Source organism: Neofelis nebulosa, chromosome X (genome assembly GCF_028018385.1).
Source record: "Neofelis nebulosa isolate mNeoNeb1 chromosome X, mNeoNeb1.pri, whole genome shotgun sequence".
NCBI lineage: Eukaryota > Metazoa > Chordata > Mammalia > Carnivora > Felidae > Neofelis > Neofelis nebulosa.
In genome coordinates, this window is record NC_080800.1 from 127,825,372 (window position 1) to 127,845,763 (window position 20,392).

At 40.5% G+C, this 20,392-nt stretch overlaps 1 protein-coding gene and 1 pseudogene across 4 annotated transcripts in view; both read left to right on the forward strand.

Annotated features, from left to right (window-relative positions):
* Nucleotides 1–7,552, forward strand: part of BRCC3 (BRCA1/BRCA2-containing complex subunit 3) — a 63,364-nt gene extending 55,812 nt beyond the window's left edge. For all 4 annotated transcript variants that reach the window (XM_058713290.1, XM_058713291.1, XM_058713289.1 and 1 more), the window contains 4 exons: nt 1,188–1,319; nt 1,750–1,793; nt 4,434–4,602; nt 6,019–7,552. In XM_058713290.1, the coding sequence (XP_058569273.1) occupies nt 1,188–1,319; nt 1,750–1,793; nt 4,434–4,585 (328 nt within the window). In that variant the 3' untranslated portion in view covers nt 4,586–4,602; nt 6,019–7,552. The remainder of the gene's footprint in view (nt 1–1,187; nt 1,320–1,749; nt 1,794–4,433; nt 4,603–6,018) is intronic.
* Nucleotides 7,553–10,067: 2,515 nt separating this feature from the next.
* On the forward strand, nt 10,068–19,803 carry LOC131502438 (small nuclear ribonucleoprotein-associated protein B-like; annotated as a pseudogene).
* The last annotated feature ends 589 nt before the right edge of the window (nt 19,804–20,392 follow it).

Genomic DNA, 20,392 nt, shown 5'->3' on the forward strand with positions numbered 1-20,392 from the left:
CCAGCGGCCCTCAACCCGGATGCTCCACTGAACCCACCATTAGGTGGAGTTTAGGCGTATTTGGGGTGAGAAGTAGGTTAGAGGTAGATTAGTTGACCTCAGTAACAAGCATGTTTGTTTCTCCTGTTCTAGCATGAAAATACAAGTATTTATGAATTTCTTACCTATTTCCCTCCCAGGGGAGAGAATGGGAAGTAAGGGCCACTGGTGAACACTGATTTAGAACAAATGAGCATTTATATGAGTAATCCCATTTACATAATGAATCTGATGGAATCATTGAAGAGTCTGCAGTCACTTTTCCCCAGGCTTTGTGATCAATGTGTTCAACCCCACTGGCAACTTCTCAACAAAAAACAGCATTAATTAGATATTCCCCTTTTCCCCTTGTGCTCCCAAGTCCTCCATTAAGTTTATGAAAGGGCTCCAGGTTTTCTAGGAGAATAGAGAATATTGACTCTGCAAATGTGCTTCTAATTTGCTCCCCAGATGAGCTCAGTTAGAACTCAGTCCCCTTTAATGTTGCGCTACTAAATTAATGACAAGAATGTCTAATCTTTGAGTACAGCATATCCCAAAATTTCTATTAGGACTATAGAAAACTTCTGATTATGACAACTCGGCATTAAAAACTAACCCCCTTCTTGGTATATATCCAAAGAAAATAAAATATGGGTCTCAAAATGATATCTGCACTCCAATATTCATTGCAGTATTATTCACAGTAGACCAGATACATAAGCAACCTTAAGTTCTGTCAATGGATGAATTGAAATAAATAAAAATAGCCAAACTCATTGAGTTGAGAGTACAATGGTAGTTGCTATGGCAGGAGTGGTGCAGGGGAAAACGAGGAAGTGTTGTTCAAAGGGTACAAAGTTTCAGTATGAATGAGTTCTGGAGATCGAATGCACAACATGCTGAGTACAGTTAACAATACTGTGTTGTATACTTGATATTTTCTAAGAAGGTAGATCTTAAGTATTCTTACCACATACACACAAAAAGAATGGTAACTATGTGAGGTGTTGGATATGTTAATTAGCTTAAGTGTCGTGATCATTTTACTCAAAATATCAATGTCAAAATATCAATTTCTATACCTTCAATGTATGTAATTCCTTTTTGTCAGTTACACCAAAATAAAGCTGGAAACATAAAACTGACCTGAACTGATTGTCTTGCAGGTATGAGAGGATTGAAATCCCAATCCATATTGTGCCTCATGTAACCATTGGGAAAGTATGCCTTGAATCAGCAGTCGAGCTGCCCAAGATCCTGTGCCAAGAGGAGCAGGACGCATATAGGAGGATCCATAGGTAGAGTCTTCCCTCCTCTGTCGTCTGTGAGAGAGTGTGTTAACAATCTGTTTAACATTCATTGCTTTCCTGCTGCACTTTGAACCCTTCAAGGGCAAAGGCACTTTTTGGTTGTTAAAAAAAATAAACTGCAACATCTTAGTAGCTCTGTTGCCAAGCAGTGGGTCTGGTCTTTCCCAATAAATGTGTACTATATGAAGTGAGAGACAATAATTTAATATTATCTCTTTGAATTATCTTGAAGTTCTGAAGAAAATCAGATCCCCAAATAATGCAAAATTTAACTGTAATGTGATTTAAATTATACATATTCATCTAATTCAACTGGCAAAGGTCTGGTGCAGTTTATCACTTGTTATATTGTCCATGACCACTTTGTTTTCCTTTCAGTGCTGCTTTGTTACTGACCTAAACTATTTTATCCCTTTAGCCTTACGCATCTGGACTCAGTAACCAAGATCCATAACGGCTCAGGTAAGGTTTGTTTGTTTGTTTGTTTTTTTAGAACATAGGCAGTGATCCCTAAATACTCAGCTGACAGGAACAAATTTCGTGTTAAGTGCCTGAAGTGATAGGTACAAGTTCTCCTTGAATTTCCTTTTTCAAGAGTTTTGCTGTTCCTTAATCCTACTCCCAATTTTTCTTTAGGACCTTGTGGACCGTTTACTATATATACAACTAGAATAAGGCTGGAAGAAAGACTGGAACAAGCTTTATGATAATTTTCCTAGGTGGTGTGCTGGTGTATGTTTAACCCCAGCTCTCAGGGAGGGGGAAGGGCCCTGAGTTTTTGTGTTTGCCAGTTTCCATGGTGTAATACCCCTACCGTGGCTGATTTCAAATAACTAATGTGGCTTCAACCAGCTTGCAGACTTCCTGAAATTTCAACGGATGGCTCTCATGAGCTGATCTAAACTGGTTCCAGCACACCACTACTAGCCTATTATGGTGGGAGTTGAAAGAGATGGAGAGACAGATAGAAGGGAGGGTATGAAAGAGGAAATCGTTTTATGTCCGTGAACACAGAAGGAATTCCTACACAAGGCCAAGGAACAGAAACTCAGTACAATATACGTACTAAATCACTTTTCTCCAGCATACGCTCCTACCCTTCCATTCCTCGTCTTTGAGGCCATTCTGTGTAGTCTTCCCCAGCGACTGTCAAAGTCATCAGTGGGGAAGAAGGTGAGGCTGTTACTTTTAGAGGAAAAGAAGAGATGACTCGGCATATCTGTCCCATCATTTCTATCTGGAGGTAAAACATGACAAAGAGCTAAAAGTTGGCAATATATGATATGTAGCCATACTCTAAAGCTGCAGTAATTTAAAAATTATAAAAAATGAACAACTAAATCAGTAGAACTGAATAGAGCCCAGAATTGGGCCCATGTGTATATAAAAATTTATATTTAATAAATCTATCACTTCGAATCAGTAAGAAAGGATGGATTATTTACTAAATAGTGTTGGGAAAGTTCACTTGTTTGTTAGTTCATTCAAGAAACATATGAGCACCTGCTCTCAGCTAGGCACTATTCTAGGCACTGGGGCTCAGTGACAAACAGAAGAGACATTCTTTTTTTGTAATCTTTTAATGTTTATTTATTTTTGAGAGAGAGAGAGACAGAGTATGAGCAGGGATGGAGCAGAGAGAGAGGGAGACACAGATCATGACCTGAGCCGAAGTGGATGCTTAACCGACTGAGCCACCCGGGTGCCCTTGTACATTTTTTATTATTATTTATACACACACACACACACACACACACACACGCACACACACACACATGTATGTGTGTGTGTGTGTGTATATAAATATATATATATATATATATATATATATATATATATATATATATATATATCTCCAAGAGACATTCTTAATCTTCATGGGCTTCTATTTTTCTATTAACATTTGGAGGAAAATAGAGTCCTACCTAAAATCCTACACAAAAGTAAATTCCAGATATATTTAAGCTTTTTAAAAAATTGTTTTGAGTTTGTTTATTTATGTATTATTAAGTAATCTCTGCACCCATCACGGGGCTCAAACTCATGACCCTGAGATCAAGAGCCGCAGGGTCTTCTGGCTGAGCCGGCCAGGCACCCCTAAAGGGGTTGGCAGTTACGATGACGACATATCCCACCAGTTCTACATAGACCCCAAAGAGTTGAAAACAGGTGTTCAAAGAAAAACCTGTACAGAAGTATTCATAGTAACATTATTCACAATGGCCAAAAGGTGGAGACACCCGAGTGTCTGTCAGTGGGTAGACAAAGTGTGATCCATCCAGACAGTGGAGTACTGCTCAACAACAAAGAGAACTGCTGAGACATATACCACCTGGATGAATCTCAAGGGAATTATGCCAAGTGAAGGAAGCATTGCACAAAATACTGCATACTTTATAGTTCCATTTATATGGAACTATATACATATATCTGGGAAGATGCACCCCCACAGTCTTACACTGGTCATTTTCAAGAAGTCATATGTTATAAGGGAGAAAAAGATATTTCCATTAGGCAGAATTTGTTTCAAAAAGAGGACTATAGAATCTTTGTCTCCCCATCAAGCTGAACATGAATGACAGGAGCTCCCTGACTCTTCATCTCTCTGTTGTCCTCATTTTAAAAGAGTGGCTCTACACTGTATACACTGCATGTTAGCTAACTTGACGATAAATTATATTAAAGAAATAAAAAAAAATTAAAGAGTAGTTCTGAGGTGAGTTGAATTAATGTATTTATTTCTTAAATAGATGAAACATTGGAGCCATTTTCCTACTGGGCTTGTGGAAAAATAAATGGCAGAAGGCAGAGTTGTTGCTCTCTGGGAGTTGGGGTCACTGGTCATTTGCACCATGCCAATGCCCGGGGCTGGGGAAAGAGACCTGTAGTTCTTAGCCCTTCTGCAGGAGGGAGGAAAGAACCAGTTTCTGCTCTCTGCATGGCCAGGCTTCCCTCCACCTTATGGATCCAGGCATACTCAGGAAGGTGTCCAAGATCGTCTGCTAGTCCCACTTCCTTCTCCAGCTCCTTCTTTATGTGCTCATGGTTGGGGGGCTCCTAGTGGCAGAGTGTTCCCTCATCTGTGTGTTTCTTGCATTGAAGTGTTCACCAAGAACCTGTGCAGCCAGATGTCAGCAGTCAGTGGGCCTCTCCTGCAGTGGCTGGAGGACAGACTGGAGCAAAACCAACAGCATTTGCAGGAGTTGCAACAAGAAAAGGAAGAGCTTTTGCAAGAACTGTCTTCTCTAGAATAAACCAGGAGACCAATGGGGTAAATTTTGTTTTTTCAATTTGTATATTAAGCATGGTCTGAAAATTAACCCCCCTCATGTGTAGACAGACAGCAGCGCAGCCCCTATTGTAGCCCAGTGGAAGGGTGTTAATAATGCACTGAGCACAAGATGTCTTCCTGAAAGTTTCACTGTAACTGGCCTACAAAGTGCATACGAAGATGATTTCAGTAGTAAAGTTTTTTTTTAAAGGCTATGGAAGGTACATTGGCATGGACATCTTGGAAGGAAATATCCAAGTATATTTCAAATGTTTACTTTTCCCTTGCTTAGCTTTGAAGTCTTTATTTTCATTTTTAGACACAATCCCTAGAATAAGTTAAAGGCAGAAGAGCGTTTCGTGTTTCAATCTTGTAGTTATGAGAGTTATGCTCATGTTGGACAAGTAAATGAGTATACTACAGTTTTTTTTAAATCTTTTTTTTAATGTTTATTTATTTTTGACAGAGAGAGAGAGAGAGAGAGAGAGAGAGAGAGAGAGACAGAGACAGAGCATGAGTGGGGGAGGGACAGAGAGAGGGGGAGACACAGAATCCGAAGCAGGCTCCAGGCTCCAAGCTCCAAGCTGTCAGCATAGAGCCCGATGCGGGGCTCGAACTCACAGACTGCAAGACCATGACCTGAGCCCAAGTGGGACGCTCAACCGACTGAGCCACCCAGGCGCCCCTGAATATACTATAGTTAATGGAGGGAAGTGAAGGTGGCTCATTAGCGCCCTACCTGTACTCTTAGCCCTCATTGAGAGCCATATGGCTTATGTCTTCCTTCTTGATCTCTAGAATATTAGGCATTCTGAGATACCTATCGAAGGTTGAATCTATGTGGGTGCCGTTCTAACCAAATAGATGAGTTCTAGCATATTTGACTCTGAAGCAAATTCCTACTGAAGAGTTCCTATTTACCTAGGAACTGCCATTATGATATAAATAGGTTTTTCCAGAAACACTCAGGACTTATGATGTAACAAAAATCATGTTTTAACAAGTTCTGTTGCATTATTCTTTCTATGTATAACTACAAATGATAAGCGTGTCTTCAGAAAAGAGTCAAGCCTATTGTATACTTGAAATTAAAGTGAGAGTTGGAGGAAGTGGGAAGAAAGAAAACAATCTCAACAATAGTGGCAAAGGGTTGGTTTTTGTTTTTTGATTTTTCTTCTTGCTTCTCCCTAGCCTATTGTGTTTCAGATTTCAAGGTTTAGTCCACCTGCACGTGAATCACTTGGAGGTCAGCCTTCATCTCTCGGGGTGGAACCTAGAAATCTCTGTGAATGCCCCAGCTGATTCTAAGGCATACTAAAGTTTAAAAACCACTACTGTAGGGCACAGGGAGTGTAAATGCCGTATTTTCTGTAATTTCTCACAGCCACAGTTCTCTATTTTTTTCTTTCCTTGTAGGAAAAATGAAATTATCCAGGTATAAAATTAATTAAGCTAAATCAGTTTTGAAGAAGTTGGAAGACTCACATTACCTGACTTGCAGACTTACTATAAAGCTACAGTAATCAAGACAGTATGGTATATGTGCAACTGATTTCGACAAACGTGTAAAAGCAATTCAATGGAGTGAGGATAAATAGTCTTTTCAACAAGCTATGCTGGAGCGATTTACACCCATAGGCAAAAAAATGAACTTTGGCCTAAGCTGCACACCTTAGACAGAAATTAATTCAAAAAATATCATGGATTTAGATAGAAGATGTAGAACTAGAAATCTTTTAGGGAAAAAACAATCAGAGAAAAATCATGAGTTCTTGGCCTCCACCACAAAAGCACAGTCCTAAAAGGAAAGGACTGCTACATTGGACTTCATCAAAATGAAACACTTTTGCTCTGTAAAAAATTTAAGAGGCGGAAATTATTGAGGGAAATTATTTGCAAACAATATATCTGATCAATCTAGACTATATAAAATCAACAATAAAAACCATCCATTTAGAAAGTGAGCAAAAGACACGCATAGACATTTCGCTAAAGAGGACATGTGGATGGCAGGTAAGCACACGAAGATATTAGTCAGGAGGGAACGCAAATTAAAACCACAATGAATTACAATTACACATTTATCAGAATGGCTGAAGAAGAAATAGTAAAAATACCAGATGCTGTTGAGCATACAAACCAGATATCTCATACAGTACTTGTAGGAATGTTAAATGGTACAGCTTCCCTAGAAAAGAGTTTGGAAATTTCTAACAAAGTTAAACACACATGTGTCATACAGCCCAGCAGTTGCACTCCTGGACATTCATCCCCCAGAAGTGAGACCCTATGTTGGCACAAAAACTCGTACACCAATGTTCTTAGCAGCTTTATTTAACAGCTAAAAACTGGAGACAACCCAGCTGTCTTGCAACTGAGTGAGTGATTAAAGCAAGCACCTGTACCATGGAATACTGCCCTGCAATTGAAGAAAAACAGACGACTATTGATCTACACAACTTGGGTGGACCTCAAGGGTATTACGATGAATGAAGAAGCCAGTTTGAAAATGTCACATACTCTGTGACTGCATTCTTGTAATGGCAAAACTATAGAAATGAGGAACAGATTCACGTTTGCCAGGGTAGGGACTGGAGGAGGTATGAGATACGTGCGACTGTAAAGGGATCGACCTAGGGAGTTCCTTTGTGCCAATGAAATAATTCTGTATCTTAATTATGGTGTTGATTACATTATTCGTGCTAAAACTACATAGACCCACAAATGAATGCATGTAAACTCTGATGAAACCAAATAAGGTCTATAGTTTCGTTAGCAGTATTGTACCATCATCAATAATGCTCGTTTTGAAGTTGTACTAATCATGTAAGATCTTAACCACTGGAGGAAACTGGGTGAAGGGTACATGGGACGCACTGTACTATTTTTACAATTTCCTGTAAATCTATAGTTATTACAAAATAAAAAGTTAGAAGTATTAAATAAGGAACTAGGATGAATGGTACTTAATTTATGAAATAAGATAAGAGTGATAAAAAGAAAACCCAAGAGGAATAAAATGATTTGAATGTTTTCACAGGCCAAGGTTGAGCACACGTCCCTTTCCTTTACTGGGTTTCAGTTTTTTTTGTTTTTTTTTTTAAATTTTTTTTTTTCAACGTTTTTTATTTATTTTTGGGACAGAGAGAGACAGAGCATGAATGGGGGAGGGGCAGAGAGAGGGAGACACAGAATCGGAAACAGGCTCCAGGCTCCGAGCCATCAGCCCAGAGCCTGACGCGGGGCTCGAACTCACGGACCGCGAGATCGTGACCTGGCTGAAGTCGGTCGCTTAACCGACTGCGCCACCCAGGCGCCCCATACTGGGTTTCAGTTTTTTCATTTTATAAAGTTGGAGTAGATGACCACCAACGTTCCTTGAGGTCAGTGCTCAGTCTTTAAAAGTGTTCAGCAGCACAGGGAACAGTGATATAAAGATGATGTATCATTACTTTCTCGCTAATTGGGCTTACTTTCCACCAAATATTGCATTCACTTTGCAACTCTGTATCCCCTTCTGGTTAGTAGATCATCTATTTTCAATCACAGCCAAAATTCTGATGGGAACAATATGGACACTTCCTCTGTTTTCTCATCTTCATTCATCAGCTCATTGCGTTATGACCTCTGCCCATATCATTCCGTTCAAACCACTCTTGCCGAAGTTATCCAATGACCTCCACATAGTGACAGCAGATGCTTTCCATACCCTTAATGAACCTGCCAGTCTCGACACAGCTACTTTTCTTTGAAATCTACCTCTCCTGGCTTCTGCTATTTTCTGGTTTTTCTCTCCTCTAGCTGTTCCTTCTCAAGTTCATTCATAGGCTTGTCTATTGTTGCTTACCTATATGGAGTTGACAGACAAATCCGTGTGTCCATCCAGACCTCTGTGTGAACTCTAAATCTCCATTTCCACCTGCCTTCAACCCATTTCCACTGTATCTCTTAATATATCTAAATCTGGACTTCTGGTTTTCAATCTCAACCATATTCCTTTGTTTCTTACCTCAGTGAACAGAACAACGTTTTGCATAAAGCAGAAACTGAATAGACATCTTTTTTTTAAATGTTTATTCATTTTTGAGAGAGAGAGAGAGAGAGAGAGAGAGAGCGAGAGAGAGCATTAGTGGGGAGGGCCAGAGAGAGAGGGAGACACAGAATCCAAAGCAGGCTCCAGGCTCTGAGCTGTCAGCACAGAGCCTGATGCAGGGCTCGAACTCAGGAACTACAAGATCATGACCTGAGCCGAAGTCAGATGCTCAACCGACTGAGCCACCCACGGCCCTGGAATAGACATCTTTAACATCTCTCCATCGCCTTCTAAACTATTTAGATTGCTAGAAATATGGCACTTTGAAGTTCTTTTTCTAACCTGATAGTCTGAGTTGTAATCTGTAAAACAGACATGTGGGGGGAAAGGTAGGTACGCGGAGGTGTCAAAGTGCCTGGTGGCTAAGGAGGCAGAGCTGGAATTACTTCACAAAGGCCTTGGTAGGGGAAAATCTAGTGAAAGTCATGGTGTGCTGGTGCCCTCAGGGTCAGGATGCAGCCAGTCATCGGTCACATTAAATAAGTAACTTGATTGTGCAAATCATGAGGAAAGTGGGAGCTAGGTTTCTCAGTGTCAGAAAAATAACTTATAAACATGAAAAGAGGGAACAGCAAAATGAACCTCATGAGATTGGATTGAAATTGGAAGTACTGGAGCACCCAGGTGGCCCAGCCAGTTGAGCATCTGACTCTTGATTTCGGCTCAGGTCATGAGCCCAGGGTTGTGGGATCGAGGCCAGCGTCGGGTTCTGCACTGAACATGGAGCCTGCTTGAGGTTCTCTCCCTCTGCCCCTCCCCTCTGTAAAATAGTAAAAAAAACATTGTAAGTGTTAATATGAAATTTTTTCAAAGGCAAAAATTTATATACACAGAGATAGAGGTATACATGTGTGTATACATATATACATACGTTTCTTCACTCTGTCCACTAACAGAGATTAGAAGTGATATCCAGTAGCTATGAGCACATCTATCACCTAGATGTTGGTTCTCAAATACTGTCCTTCACTAAAGGTAAACAGGGACCCTTGGAAGAAATGGTTGATTCCAGGGCTAGGGCAGAGAAAGTACAAGATGTGCCCAGACCATCTTTTTGAACCATTTAAGTAAGCAAATTGGTCCAGCCTGAAGGGGTTCCATTTGCCAAATGTGGAACAATTTGTGTAGCGAAATAGAGTAAAGGATTATAATCCTTTGAATAACATAATAATATGAGTCCACACCGATAAAAATGAATAGATGGGGAGGAAAGCAGGCTATTCCTTTAAGTAGAAGTTCAACTAATAAATTTAGAAGGAATGATGAAATTAGAAAATCACCCTTGGGTCATCATCACAGTAGTGGTTGATGGAGGTGGGAGTCATCAACGGATGCTAAGGCGGGTTGATGGGTGGTTTAACTGTCAAGGACATGAAAAATAGGGATAGGCCAAGGAGTTTCCCTGGACGGAAAGACATTTAAGGCATGATAACTAAGTACAATATGTGTTCCTATATTGGATTCTGGACCAGAAAGGAGAAAGAAATTGTCAGGACAGTTGCAATATTTGAATGGGGTCTTTGGATTGGATTGTAGTGTTGTGTTCCCTGCTCTGGGGTGGGGGGGCATATGTATATGGGGTAACAGCTCTATCATGGTGTCCTCGTACCTATATGGTATCCACATATGCCACATAGGCAAGGCTTGAACTAACAGCTAATCTGGGTCTTGGCAGAACATCTTGAGATCCTCCCATTACATGAAAGGATAGAGGCCTGTACAGAACTTCTGGGAGGCTGTCCTGAAAGTTACTTTTTGCCTCCTGGCAAAAGTGGGGTGGCTCACAGCTCACACTGCAGCCATCCAGCCCCTTTCAACTTGCTTCCATCCATTTGGGCGCGTGGGACAAAGATTGCAAAGAACTGCCAGTACCTTTGATGTCTCTTCCTTCTGCTGACGATGTAAGTAATAAACTATCTGAATCTCAAAAGGGCCTGTGTGGCTTAACCCACCAAATCTGTTAGCCTCGGTCTTGGGGCCCAACATGAGGCTGGTAAAGTTAAAATGCCCTCTTTAAAGACAAGCAGGGCCAGGTTATGGGATAAGGTAGACTCTCCAGGATTTGGTAGCACAACTCTCACATAACTGTTCAGTGAAAGCAGAGAGAGTAAGAGCCCTCCCGCTGTCCTACACGTTCAGGGGCTGTGTGGTCTGGGTTAGAGGACCTAACAGGGCTCCCTAGGGTGCAGTGGCATATGCGGCCTGTTGATCTACATCTGGAAGTTAAGCAGCAGAAAGTAGGACTGAAATAAGCCACCTGATCGGTGCCTTAGCTGTCGTTAAAAGTTCATTGGTTGCAGCTAATAAAAGGCCGCTTAAAACCAAAAGTAAATTCAAAGTGGTATTGGTAGTTTTGCAACCTCCCCAAATCCCTCCTTCCTTTACCCTACTTGAAGCTGCTTTGAAACCTCCATAAACTTCCACCATGACAGTGTGAGGAGGTCTACAGATTCACTCCCCAGTGAAACCGGTGAAAATTATTTTATTTTTATTTTTTTAATGTTTATTTTTGAAAGAGACAGAATGTGAGCAGGGGAGGAGTAGAGAGAGGGGGAGACACAGAATCTGAAGCAGGCTTCAGGCTCTGAGCTGTCAGCAGGGAGGCCGAGGTGGGGCTCGAACTCAAAAACTGCAAGATCATGACCTGAGCCAAAGTCGGACGCTTAACTGGCTGAGCCACCCAGGCGCCCCTTTGAAAAAATTAAAGTGTCTGGAAATGGTCCTAAGGGTAAACAAGTCAAGAAATGTCTATTCAAGAAAATCTACAAAAATGTGTTAAGAATCTCTAATCTTTGAACTGAGATCAGCTGCCTCCTTCGCCTCTCCCAGCTCAGCAAGAAGACTCCACTTCAGACTGGTGCAGCCAAGAACACAGGGTTCCCTTCCTCCCAACTCCCAGTTGGAGGGCTTTCCTCCCAGGAGGACCAGGACTTCAGTGTTTCTCATCCTGCTCCCCACTTTCTGTTGCTGAGAGTAAGCCCCAGGTAAGTGTAGTTGAGAGGCGAGGGCTCCTTTCTCCCATTCAGCCCCCACTCATTGGATGGAGGCTCTAATTTGGGCATGGTGTGCTGAGAGTACTGGGTCCCTGATCACCCTTGCCCTAGCTCATGAGGTCGTGGTTCCATGCCTGGAAAGGCAAGCTGAAAGGATCTCAGGCTACTGCAACCCCCACCCCCAAATGACCTTTTAACTCCTAGAGCAGAGGTGTCATTCAGAGAGAAGCTTGCCCTTGCCCCTATCCTCAGCTGCAGAGCCCTGGCTCAGAGATTTTGCCTAGGGGGGAGAGGCAGTCCGTAAAACAGACACTCCTAATCTCTTCCCAGAGGAACCGACTCTATTTGTAACAGAATGTGGAAAAGTTGAAGCCTAAGGGCACTTGTACGAATGGTAGAGATTGTGGTGAAAGCCAATTTGTAGACTCAGCGAATAGCCAGAACAATCTTGAAAAAGAGGAACAAAGAAGGAGCACACTAATTCATAGGAAGCAATGACAATCAAGACAGCTTGGTAGTGTCGCAAGGATAGATGTACAGATCACTGGAGTAGAACTGGTGTCCAGAAGTAAGCCTACACATCTGTGGTCAACTTATTGTCAAGAAGGATACCAAGACTATTGAATGGGGGGAAAGAATAATCTTTTTAACAGCTGTTACACACATGCAATAGAATGAAGGTGGACACCTACCCCACACCATATTCAAATACCGAGTGTAAATGTATCAGAGACCTAAATATGAGGTCTAAATATGAGTGAAAAAACCCAGAGAGTGGGAGAAAAAATATTTGCAAATGATATAAATAAGAAAGCATCCAGAATATGTAAAGAACTTTGCATAGGATGCTAAATAAAAGAAGGCATGCACAAAAGGATACATATTTTATGATTCTGTTCCTCTGGAATGTCCACAATCGGGAAATCTGTAGAGACAGCAGATTAGCAGCTGCCAGAAACTGGAGGGAGGGAGAACAGAGGGGTGATAGCTAAAGGTATTGGCTTTCTTTTTGAGGTAACAAAAATACTCTAAAGTTAATTATGGCAGTGGCACAACCCTGTGACTATATTAAAAACCATTGAATTGATCACTTTCAGTGGTTTGTATGGTCCGTAAACTATGTCTCAATAAAGCTGTTTACAAAAAATGAAAAAAAGAGAAGACACTTCCCTGCAGCTCCAGACAACCCTGCAGGCTGGCCTCTTCCTCTCCACCCTGCACTGGAAGCTCCCAGCTGGGGAGATACCATGTAGTATCTCTTTTTGTTACAACACCAACAAAAAAGAAAAACATTGTTCTTAGAGTTTGGGTAAAACTTGCAGTGAAGAGAAAAAAAAACTTTAAAGTAACTTTGTGATGGGAACCAGGCTTGGGTGAGTTAATTTTACATATTGTAAAAATGTGTAATTGGTGTTGAAATATGTCTAAACTATATATGTCTAAACTACACACATCTATAAAGCGGTAGAAATAATGTCTTGGCTGTGGCAAGTTGGAAGTCTCAATCTCAATGACTGTGGCCCCAACAAACTCCAGATGCCTGCCTGTTAGGGAGCATTTCTTGAAACAGTGGGGTGAATTCGCAGTCTTTAGTCTTTCTGTCAGTCCAAGAAAAACAGCTGTGTTTCACAAGGTAAAGAACTTTATGATCCTGATTTAAAAGAAAAAAAAAAAACAACAAACCAACCCTGGAACTCCTGCCAAAAACCGGCCCATTTGTTCTATGGTAAAGCATCAGACTTTTGATCCCTTCTTGGGCTACTGGGAAGACCTTTATGGGTTACAGTGTTGTTATTTCAGTGCAGTCAGCTGACTGTGGTCACACCACTGAGGTCCTTGAAGCTAATTCCTATTCTGTTTTAGTTGATGGACCTTCTTGATACTCTGTGTTTATGGCTGGTACTGCTGAATGTGCCATGGGACTAGGTGTTTTGAGAATGTTTCACACCTCTTCAGGTTGTGAGGGAGGTTCCACAATCAGAACAGCGGTGGTGGGGTGAGTGCCCACAGTGGTGTGGAAAAACGGAAGCAGTGTAGGACGCCAGGGCAAGAGAAATGGGAGATCACTGTCTTGATGGAGGAGCTGATAGAAACAGGAGCCATTAAGGAAGCTACTCAGCATGAAATCTACAGCCTGAAGCACTCCTGTTTCTACAAGCTCTTTTTCATTAGTACTGCTTCCCTTTCCTTGAGGCCTTTGGTACACTGAGGTTCCTGAAGATGCCTGGGCCTAGTCCAAAGATGGATTAGCTCACTTAAGGCCAGGCTGGGTCTCTCACCCCCTCCCAAACTCAAAATTAAACATTTTCTTTCAATGGGAAGTACCTTTCCAGGGAATCAACACATTTACAAACCAAATTCCCTGCCTTATGTCTGTACGGCACTGGGACCGAGCCTCAGTCATCTAATGATAGTTTCCAGTACTGGGCTGCTACAGTTGTGCACCCCACCCCCCACCCAAATGGCTTAAAACTGTGCATGGGTGAATTCTACAAAACATTTAATGAAGAATTTGTACCAGTCCTTCTCAAACTTTTCCAAAAATTTGAAGACGAGGGACCACATCCAAATTCATTTAATAAGGCCAGGATTACCTTCATACCAAAGCCAGATAAGAACACACAATAAAAGGAAATTATAGGCCAATATCCCTGATGAAAAAGATGTAAAAATTCTCAACAAAATACCAGCAAATCAAATTCAACAGCACCATAAAAGGATCATATACCATGATCAAACGGGATATATCCCAGGGATGCAAGGATGGTTTAACATCCACAAACCAACCACTGTGATATTCCACATTAACCAAATGAAGGACACAAATCATATGATCACCTCAATAAGTGCATTAAAAGCATTTTGCAAAATCCAACATATTTTCATGATAAAAACTCAACAAATTAGCATGGAAGAAATGTAACTCAACATAATAAAAGCCATATTCTACAAGCCCATATCTAACATCATCCTCAATGGTGAAAAGCTTAAAGCTTTTTCTCAAAGATCAGAAATAAAAGAAGGGTGCCCACTCTCACCACTTTTATTTAAGATAACACTGGTAGTCCTAGAGAGAGCAATTAGTCAAGAAAAAGAAAGGCATCCAAATTGTAAAAAAAGAAGTCAAATTAACTCTGTTTGCAGATGACATGGTCTTATATGTAGAAAAACCTAAAGACTTCACCAAAAAAATTTTTCAATAAACAAATTCTGTAAAGTTGCAGGATACAAAACCAACATACAAAATAAGTTGTGTTTCTATATATTAGCAATGAACTATCCGAAAGAAAATTAAAAATGTTCCCATATATAATAGCATCAAAAAATATTTAGGAACAAATTTAACCAAGGAAGTGAAAGATCTGTACACTGAAAATGGCAAGACACTGATCAAAGAATTTGAAGAAGATACAAATAAATGGAAACATATCCTGTGTTCACAGACTGGAAGAATTAATATCATTAAAATGTCCGTACGACCTAAAGTGATCTACAGATTCAATGCAAGCCCTATCAAAATTCTTATAGCATTTTTCACACAAAAAAAGAAAAAAAAATCCTAAAACTCCTAAGGAACCACAAAAGATTCCCTATTTGGGATTGCCAAAGCAGTCCTGAGCAAGAAGAACAAAGCTGGAGGCTTTGCTCAAATGATATTACAAAACTGTAGCAATCAAAACACTATGGTACTGGCATAAAAACAGACACATAGACCAATAGAATAGAATAAAGAACACAGGAGTAAACCTGTACATACATGGTCAACTAATCTTTGACAAGGGCACCAAAAATACACAATTGGGAAATGATAGGCTTTTAAATAAATAGTGTTGGGAAAACTGGATATACATAAGCTAAAGAGTGAAAATAGACCCTTATATTGCACAATACACAGAAACTAACTTGAAATGGAGGAGCGCCTGGAGAGCTCACTCTGTTGAGTGTCCGACTCCTGATTACGGCTCAGGTCATGATCTCACAATTGTGAGGTGGAGCCCCACATCGGACTTTTCGCTGAGTGTGAAGTCTTCAGATTCTCTTTCTCCCTCTCTGCCCCTCCCCCACTCATGCACATGCACATGCACGTGCTCTCTCTCTCTCAAAAAGTAATCATTAAAAAAAGAAATTAAGTTGAAATGGAGTAAAGACTTAAAAATAAGACCTGAAACTCCTAAAATAAAACACAGGGAAAAAGTTCCTTTACATTGGTCTTGGTAATGATTTGTTGGATATGATACCAAAAGCACAGAAAAAAAAGCAAAAATAAACAAGTGGGACTATATCAAGCTAAAAAGCTTCTGTACAGCAGTGGCAACCATCAAAATGAAAATTCAACCAATAGAATGTAAGAAAATATTTGCAAATCATATATCTGATAAGAAGTTAGTATCCAAAATATATAAGGAACTAATAAAACAGTAGCAAACAAAACAAAAACAAATAATCTGTTAAAAAATGGGCAAAGGACAAATGTCCATCAATGGATGAATGGATAAAGAAGATGTGGTATGTATATACATTGGAGTATTACCTGGCAGTCAAAAAGAATGAAATCTTGCCATTTGGAATTACACGGATGGACCTAGAGGGTATTATGCTAAGGGAAATTAAGCCAGTCAAAGACAAATATCATCCGACTGCACTCATATGAGGAATTTAAGATACAAAACAGATGAACATAAGGGAAGGGAAGCCAAAATAATATAAAAACAGGGAGGGGGGGCAAACCATAAGAGACTCTTAAATACAGAGAACAAACTGAGGGTTGCTGGAGGAGGTTTGGTGGGGGGATGGGCTAAATGGGCAAGGAGCATTAAGGAAGACACTTGTTGGGATGAGCACTGGGTGTTATACATACGGGATGAATCATTGGCATCTACTCCTAAAATCATTATAGCACTATATGCTAACTTGGATGTAAATTAAAAAACAAATAAGTAAATTTAAAAAAATAAATAAAATAAAAGCATTAAAAAATGGGCAAAGGACTTGAATGAATATTTTTCCAGAGAAGACATACAATTGTCAACATGTGTATGAAAAGCCAGGCAATGCAAACCAAAACCACAAAATATCACCTCACACTTGTGAGGTAAAAAGACAAGAGATGGGGCACCTGGCTGGCTCAGTTGGTGGAGCATGTGACTCTTGGTCTTGGGGTCATGAATTTGAGCCCCACGTTGGGTGCTGGGTGTAGCATTTAAACTTAAAAAAATCTTAAAAAGACAAGACATAACAAGTATTGGTGAGGGTGTGGATAAAAGAGAACACCTGCACACTGTTAATGGGAATATAAATTGGTATAGCCATTATGGAAAACAGTATGGAGATTCTTCAAAAAATTAAGAATAGACTACTGAATGATTCAGCAGCAATCCCACTTTTGGGTATATATCGATAGAAAATGCAATCAGGATCTCAAAGAGATGTATGCATTCCCATGTTTATTGCAGCATTATTACTAATAGCCAAGATGTGGAAACAATCTAAGTGTCTATTGATGGATGAATCGATCAAGAAAATGTGGTGTATATACAATGGAATATTAGTTAGCCATAAGAAAGAAGGAAATGATGCCATTTGTGACAAAATGGATGAAACTGGAGAACATTACGCTAAGTGAAATAAGCCATACACAGAAATCCAACTAATGCATGATCTCATTTATATGTGGAACCTGAAAACGCTGAACTCATATAACCAGAGAGTAGAATGATGGCAGTTGCTAGGGGCTGAGGAGGGGGGAAAATGGGAAGAAGTTGGTTAAAGGGTACAAACTTTCAGTTATAAGAGAGATTAGTTAACGTACATCATGGTGACCATAGTTGATAAAATTTTATAGTCTACTTGAAATTTGCCGAAAGAGTAGATCTTAAGTGTTCTTACCATACACACAGAAAAGCTGTAAGTATGTGAGGTGATGGATGTGTAACTTGATTGTGGTAATCATTTCACAGTGTATACATATATTAAATCCTCATGTGGAACTCAAGAGCCCAGCGCCAGGATGGAAAGTAGCTTTTGCCAGATCCCATTTTATCCATGGCCACACTTGCAGGAGCAGTGGTGTGACCCGGGCTGTGCTGAGGGAATTGAGCCGGAATTGGAGCTATCACAACCGCGGCACACCGACTACAGGGTGAGGTACATCCCGCAAGATGGCCATATCTTCATTAGCACGTTCAAGACTTCAAGGCTTTCGGCCAGCTTATGAAATTGATCTTCTGTGACTGTGAAGAATTCAGGAAGATCTAGCCAAAGAACTCAAAACAAGCAGAAAGAGAAGCGAAGTGAGTCCTCGGTCTGGTGCTACTTTGGGGAGAGAAGCTAGTGTCAATGACAGTAGACGGGTCTACTCCCAAAGATACTGGCATTGCACGACTATCACTTGCTGGAGCTGCCAGGGACCCAGGGATAGGGAGAGCTCTGGGCAGAGGAATCCCCACTGGTGTTCTGATGCCGTACACTCCTGTAGGACTTGCTGGGCCAGTCTGAGGGCCATCCCAACAAGTGATGACCCGGCAAGGAAGAGGCACTGTGGCAGCCACTGCAGCTACTGCCACAGTCAGAACTGGAGGGGCCCTAACCCAATATCTACCTGGCTGTGGGGGTCCTTCACACCTATGGGCTGAGGGCACCCCCTGCAGGCACGATGGGCCCACCACCTGTCATGAGGCCTCCCATGGGTTCCCCAATGGGGATCCCTTTCTGGACGAGGAACTCCAATTGGCATGCTCCCACCAGGGATGCAGCCCCCTTCTTCCAGGGGTTTGAGGCCTTCTTTGACCCTTGGCCACAGAGTTATGGAAGTTGCTCCACAGAGGCATGGGCCCAGTGCTCCAGGGCCACATTGCCACAGATCTGTTTGTTATGCCATTGTTCTCTGAGTCTCACGGGATTGTCTGGTTTCCCTTTCCGGGCCCTCTCCCCCCAGAATGCACCCACCAAGGCCCTAGACCCATACTGGCCCTCCTCAACCCCCTGCCTGTTTCCTGTAAGGCTGTACTAGTCCTTTTACTTCTTTGTGGCCTGTGAAACTAGTTTATAATAAACTCTTAAGAATAATATAAATGTAATAAATAAATCCTCATGTTATACACCTTAAAAGAAAACATGACATTGTATAACCTAAATATATACATAATTTTTATTTGTTAATCAGACCTCAATAAAACTTAAAAAAGATAAATAACTCAATTTAAAAATGGGAAAAGGATCTGAATAGACATTTCCCCAAAGGAGATACACAAATTCCCGGTAAAGTACATGAAAGAAATCCTCTAAATCATTAGTCATCAGGGAAATGCAAATGAAACCTGAAAGAGTTACCACTTCCCACACAGTAGGATGGCTGAAATCAAACAAATGTGGAGAAATTAGAGCCCTCATATATTGCTCATGGGGTTGTGAAATGGTTCAGCCACTGTGGAAAACAGTTTGGCAATTTCTCACAAAAAGTTCAACACAGAATTAACATATGACCGATTGATCGTTAAAGTCATATGACTGTATGACTTCTAGGTATATACCCCAAACAACTGAAAACAGGTATTGAAACAAAAACTTGTAAAGGAAGCAGTATTCACAATAGTTCAATAGGGAAACAGCCCAAATATCCATCAATGAATGAATACATAAATTGTAGTATATCCATGCAGTGGAATATTATTTGGCCATAAAAAGAATGAAGTACTGATACATGCTACAAGATGAATGAACCTGGAATATATTAAGTGAAAGAAAGCACTGCCGAAGGCCCACATACTGAATGGTTTCACTTATATGAAATGTCCAGAAAATCTTTAGAGTCATAAAGTAGAAGAGTAGTTGCCTAGGGATGTGAAGTTTAGGGGGAAATGGGGAATGACAGCTAATGAGTCTGGGGTTTCTTTTGAAGGTGGTAAAGATGTAACTTGATCTTGGTGATGGTTGTACAACTCTGAATATACTAGAAGCTACGGAATTGCAGATTAAATCGGTGAATTGTACAATGTGTGAATTAAGTATCAATAAAGCTGTTTAAGAAAACATGACCTGAAAGTATGTGATATCAAAGTATCGTACATGCCTATCTAAACAAACCTCAACATTCTTTAATGGAATACATCAAAATAGAGGACTCAACAAAGTAAAAGTAACAGGGTCTAGCATTCATGCAAAATTGCTAGGCATAGGGAGAAGCAGAAAAATGTGACTCATGCACAAGAAAAAAAAGTCAACAGAAACAGCTAGAATTATGAAAGATGAAAGAATTAGCAGACAAGCATCTTAAAATAACCAATATAACTCTTATGAATATCCTCAAGGGTTTAAAGGACAATGTGATCCTAATGAGGAGAGCAATGGATGATACAAAAAGAACCAAATGGAATTTCCAGGGATGAAAAATACAATATTCGAAATGCAGCCTGTCCTGGATGAGATTAGCAGAAGATTAGAATGCAGAAGAAAGAAGAAAAGGTTATTGAACTTGAAGAGACATGAAGAGAAAGTCTCCCATTCGAAGCATGGTCAGGGAAGGAGATGGCTCCAATCACTTGTGATACAATATCAGGAACTATGTTACACATTTGATTGGAACATTGCACCCAATAGTAGAAAAATATGCATCTTTCCGAGAGTATAGAGAACACTGATCTTGGGAGAGCATATTCTGTTTCATAAATCAAATCTCAACAAAGTTTAAAAGATTGAAATAAGAAAT